Source organism: Perissodus microlepis, chromosome 19 (genome assembly GCF_051167445.1).
Source record: "Perissodus microlepis isolate ML-2025 ecotype Zambia chromosome 19, ASM5116744v1, whole genome shotgun sequence".
Taxonomy (NCBI): domain Eukaryota; kingdom Metazoa; phylum Chordata; class Actinopteri; order Cichliformes; family Cichlidae; genus Perissodus; species Perissodus microlepis.
In genome coordinates this window covers 9,274,490-9,280,069 of record NC_140479.1, presented here as the reverse complement: position 1 = coordinate 9,280,069, position 5,580 = coordinate 9,274,490, and the positions used below count along the sequence as shown (strand labels likewise).

General features: G+C 43.0%; 1 protein-coding gene across 1 annotated transcript; it reads right to left on the bottom strand.

Annotated features, from left to right (window-relative positions):
• Nucleotides 1–2,244: 2,244 nt before the first annotated feature.
• foxa2 (forkhead box A2) lies at nucleotides 2,245–4,853 on the bottom strand. The gene is made up of 2 exons (XM_084915693.1): nucleotides 4,474–4,853; nucleotides 2,245–3,788 (listed from the first exon to the last, which is right to left on the bottom strand). Exons 1-2 carry the CDS (start codon nucleotides 4,543–4,545, stop codon nucleotides 2,619–2,621), a joined length of 1,242 nt encoding a protein of 413 aa, XP_084771819.1. The 5' UTR covers nucleotides 4,546–4,853; the 3' UTR covers nucleotides 2,245–2,618.
• Between the last annotated feature and the right edge of the window lie 727 nt (nucleotides 4,854–5,580).

Sequence of the window (5,580 nt, the reverse complement as noted above, 5' to 3'; positions counted from 1 at the left end):
GCAGTAGAGTCAGCGTTGCAGGAAAGCTCGCTTTCGGGACGTAAGAGCAGCCACACTGATACCAATCAGCCGCACACTGCAAAAAATATCTGCACTCAGTCTCACATGTCTCTGAACAAGGAAAGAGTTCCGCTGGTTTCGTGTGTTTCCTCCAGTTTAAACAGTCGCTTTTCTCTAATGTGCTACAAGTTACAATTTTGAACAGAGTTCATCTATTTGGATGATTTACTTTTGCGAAATAACCACCAATTGAGGCGAGAGAAATTATCGAATCAACTGAAAACTTTTAATTAAAAACAAAAATTACGCAGTTGAAAGAGTAAAGCCAACCTAGTGTCGTGTCCGTGGCAGTTTTTTGCAGTGCGCTAAGGTCTCTCCGACATGCAACTCAGAGACAGGGAAACTTGCAGCAATCACACAACCTGCAGATCCTCTCAGCTTTGCACCACCCTGTCCTGAAATCAAATACGTCTCGTTTCGACTGAATTTAGGAAATCAGCCTCTGCCCTCCTCCACCCCATGCACCCCCGGGAACGGCTGTCAAACCGTCTATCCCTCCAAGTAAAAGGAAAAAAACGATGTAAGAAGACAGATTTATAAAAATAAAAGCTTCATACCTGCGCAAAATAGCTGCTGCTTGTTGTTGGCAGGCCACACAGGAGCCCATTGTAGAAGCTCGCCTTCTGCCTTCTGCAAAGGGCTCCAGACATCACGGCATTTATTTGAGCTCAAACTCTGTCACTGTTGACTTTAGCACAAAGCAAAGATTTCACTGCCCCGCTAGTTAAAAAAAATGATTATTTTACAGAGATATCGATCAGTGTGCTATAAAAAAATCAGCTTAGCATTATATGTCTAAAATGAATAGAACGAAATTTAATGTCTGTGTAAATTTACAGAGCTGCGGCGTCCTATTCAAAGTTTACACTTGTGCAATTTGGTGTGTGTGTGTGTACTCTTCCTATATGTGAGCATAGCCTACACTCTATTGTTTACTGGCTTTGTTTATTCGCAGATCACGCTGTTTAAAGTACGATCTGTAAAGAGGGCCTGGAGAATAAACGCACACTTTAGGCCCTACGTGTTCAGAAGTCGAACGGGTGTCATTTGGTTATAAGAGGAGCAGAAATGCTCCCAAACTCCCTGGCCTTGGATTTGAGCTCAGGAGGGGACTTGGAGTCATTTGGATGACAACTAGCCTATCTTATCTAACAAGTGGGGAGGGTCCCACTACTTTAAAAATAGGCAGAAGACAATGGTCCCCCAGATTGTGGGGAGAAAAGTTAGAGCATCGCATTGAGCCGGCTCTGTTCCCAAATCAGGCCCCTTTTGCAACTATTCTGCTGCGCCACGGGAGGCTGTTTTATGTGACAATGACACTAATCTTATTCAGTGATCCAAACTTTGCACTGTGCGCGTGCGTGCGTGCGCGCGCGCCAGTGTATGTATGAGAGTGGGAGAGAGAGAGTATGTGTATGTGTGGGAATTTAATGGCTGGCATAATGCATGCATGTAGGCTGCATATAATCTCACCAACTGCAGCTGAAGATTGCGAGATTAAATGGGAACGTGTGCATTTCTGCCTTTGGATCGACTGTGTGGGGTCAATTTTGCTAAAAAAATAAATAAATGAATATATATTAAAATTGTTTTTATTTATATTTTCAAATTATCCTGCCGCTTTTTTTCTTTCAAACCTTCTTTTTCCTCACTTTAGTTTAAAAATATTACATTATAGAATGTGGCGCACTGGCTACATCTCCTTTTTTCATATAAATATTTGAATTTGTGGTTGGGATTAATGAGCATATATGTGTGTTGTTTACATTTCCTGAATGACAAATTGGGAGCATTGTTCCAGGTTTTATCCAGCAAAGCTATTAATCCAAGCTGACTGTGCGCCTTACGTGGGTAAGAATAAATTCCAGAATTTGAATTAAATAAATAAATACATCGTGAGAAACGTATTTTATGATCCCAAACATGGATGAATGCATTCGTTTTTGTTATGATAATATAAACCAAAATCAGACTAAATTAATGCCGCCTCAAATTGTATCTTTCTCCTGCAAATTCTCCGTTTGAAGTTCGTTTTTGGATAAAATCTAATTTTTCCTTTAATAATAATAATAATAATAATAATAATAATAATAATAGTAAGAATAATAATAATAGTAAGAATAATAGTAATAATAAATGGTCCAACACCGTGACATTCAGAAAACAAAACCAATAACACTTTAATATAGATTCTGTTCTTGTCACTACAAGAATACACATATACAAGCCATAAATAGGAATTACACAAATGATTGAACAAATCCAGCGAGGCATTTCGAGTCATTTACGAGTCCAGTTATGCGGACGCAGGCTATTTTACAGCAAGTTGTTGTTGGTTGTCTTTGGGTCCAGTCCTGAAACCAACTTCTGAGCAGATTTCCGTCACATTATCAGTGTTTTTAATCATTAATATCAGCATCCTCTCAAAATAATTAGGCTACTAACAAACTCGACAACTAAAACTGTGGGAAACGTCAAAAATATCTGAAATACATATTGTACACAAAGTCTATACTTTTTCTTTTACAAATGTACAAAGTGAATGGGAATAAAAGAGTTTATGAGGAGTTCATAATTGGTCTGGAATAGACACCTTGGTAGTAAGTTGTGTCAGGTATGGATGAAGAATCCAGACCGGCTTTCCCCGCCATGGAGCCCATGGAAAGAGGTCCCGCCATGGGGGAGCCATAGCCGGAGTAATGCATCACCTGCTCGTAAGTCTTTAAGTCCATTTTGTGATGCTGCTGCTCCGAGGACATGAGGTTATTTATGGAGAAAGGGTGGTTGAAGGAGTAGTGGTGCTCCGGCTTCAGGTGGGCTTCGTGCGCAAGAACCGAGTGATGCTGAGACATGAGGTGCTGCCCCTGCGTCACCGGGCTAGCAGCGGTGTGCTCCGGGCTCAGGGCCTGGCTCGTCTTCATGTCCGACAGGGACCTTTTGTGGTCGCTGGAGGAGGAGTTGGAGAGCGGGGACTCGTTGCCGTTGCAGCTCTCCGAGCTGCTGTTGGAGGAGCCGCCGTCCCCTGACTTGCGGCCCGGTTCCTTCATCTTCTTGTCGCACTTAAAGCGTTTCTGCCTCCTCAGGTAGCAGCCGTTCTCGAACATGTTCCCGGAGTCCGGGTGCAGAGTCCAAAACGAGCCTTTCCCCGGTTTATCCGGCGACCTGGGCACTTTGACGAAACAGTCATTGAAAGACAAAGAGTGGCGAATGGAGTTCTGCCAGCGCTGCTGGTTCTGTCGGTAAAACGGGAAGAGGTCCATTATCCACTGGTAGATCTCGGCTAGTGTCAGCATCTTGCTCGGGGACTGCTGGATGGCCATGGTGATAAGAGAAATGTAGGAGTACGGGGGTTTGGCGTGCGTGTAGCTCCTGCGGTAGGTCTTAGGGTCTCTGGACCTGTTGATGTTAGACTGTCCGTATATCGGGCTCATGGCGTTCATGTTTGAGTACGACGTGAGGGCGTTCATAGACGCGGGCTGTGCGGTCATGGGACTCATGCTGGGGCTCAGGGCTGCGCTCATTGCCGTCATCCCTGCGCCCATGCCGTTCATGGCGCCGGTTCCCGGTGACATGCCGGTCATGGAGGGGCTCATGCCCGTGTTGACGTATGACATATTCATGGAGTTGGCCGTCATGTTGGCAGTGGTGCTCATGCCGGACATGCTCATGTAGGTATTCATAGAGTTCATTCCCAGGCCCGCGTTCATGTTGCCAACCGAGGTGTAACACTGTCAGTGAGGGAAAGAGGCATTCGTGAGTTTCATCTGGCATTGCAGCGAGGAATAAAGCGGCACAGTGATTTCTAAACACGGCGAATCGTTATTATTTGAGCCTGATAAAAATCGCCTTATTCATCTCCATAAATAATACTTTATATTTTAAAGCTTCCCGGTTTCGTAAGTGTGAAGTGGCATTGTAGGCGTTTGCTCTCGCGCGAAGTATTTCCTAAAAATGAAAAACAGGGGTGTGTATATTTAACAATATATTTAACGCCAGTATTACAACAAAACACAAATAAATAAATAAATAAATAAATAAATAAAATTGAGGTGACTATTCCTCTTAAAATGTGCAGCCTAGATGAAAATACTACTCGGTGTGCGTGTGTCCACTGAAAAATCTCCCCGAAATCAAACAGCACACGTGTTTATTGGGTGGAAACCTGACCAACAATAACCCGATTTAGTAGAAACACGTAGAGACTTATGAAATTATAATCCGAGCGAAAAGTTTCTTCCCCTACATGTCAAGCAACTTTGTTAGGATAGTGCGCTGCGTGGAGATGGGGGAGGATTTGGAGGCGCCTCAAGTCAATATTTGATCACAAAGTTAATATTATCTCAGGGCTAATATTGAGTTGTATAAAATGGGATCGGCTTTAGACGGAAAAAAATATATATTTAAGGTACCCACCTCGGGCTCTCCGTAGTAGGTGCTCCAGTCGGTGTGTTCGTGTCCTTCCATTTTAACTGCTCCAAGCATCATGGAGGACTTTTACAAAGCGTCTCCCAGCAGAGGGAAAGCCGAAAGTCTCTCTAATAGCAGGTAACTGGGGACCACTGAGTGTATTTAGGTCGTCGGTCTGTCCCTTCGTCGAAGACTGGAGCATGTGTGTCTTATGGAGCCAGCCGTGAAATGCGTCTGTCAGTGACTGGAGTTCAAATGACGCTCCGTGCTGCTTGTTAACGCTGTGATATAGCTCTGTGCTCTAGGCAAGCCTCCAATCCCTACTTCTACGCCTTGGGCCCTATTTGAATAATCTCCTCGCACCTAGGCATGAGACTCCTCGAGCATCCCCCCACCCCAATTCTACACCTGCGCTAACTGAAAAGAACAGTTTCATATGAAAAGCTTCATTATAAACTAATCTTATTGTATTTTGGTTGGGGCAGAAAAAGGGGGGGAGAACTATAAAAGGAATGTTTGGCGCTCTTCCTTGGTGCGCTTTTCATTACGCACATCCTCCAAAGTGCTTATTCCACTTCAGCTGAGCTCAAATCATAATCCATTTTATTGCGTTGCATTCAAGGAATTTATTGCCTAAGCCTACATATAAATTTTAACTATTTTACACCGAGAACACCAAAGAACACGAAAACGTTTAGAAATGAAGTAAAATCTCGTTTCAGCAAAAATCTCTACAGAGATTTAAGGCAGATTAAACCATTAACTGATACAGGATTAAATATTATTCTGCCGTAGCTCTGTTGCTATATAAATCCAAGAACACATGTTTATCGCTTACATAAATGATAAGACACAATTTTTAAACCTTTCTGATGTTCACCTGAAGAGGATTTCTCTTACAGCTTTGCTTAGTCCACAGAAAAAGCAGCGAGATCCGTGTAAATGACCGCAGCGTGTTTGATATAATTGGTCATTTTAAACAATATCAAAACTTCCTACAAGCTAAAGTTTACATTTTGTCAGTACTAAAGTCCTTACCTCTTTCCCAACTAATGTAGGTGATATTTGCACAAAGGCACGGTTTAACCTGATTTCTTAACCGGGGAGACTGAA

Excerpts from the sequence above, each read along its gene's own strand:
- foxa2 (XM_084915693.1), bottom strand. The coding sequence starts at position 4,545 with ATGATGCTTGGAGCAGTTAAAATGGAAGGACACGAACACACCGACTGG. Across the intron at positions 3,789-4,473 it reads CCTACTACGGAGAGCCCGAG|TGTTACACCTCGGTTGGCAA; the intron begins GTGGGTACCTTA and ends CCTCACTGACAG.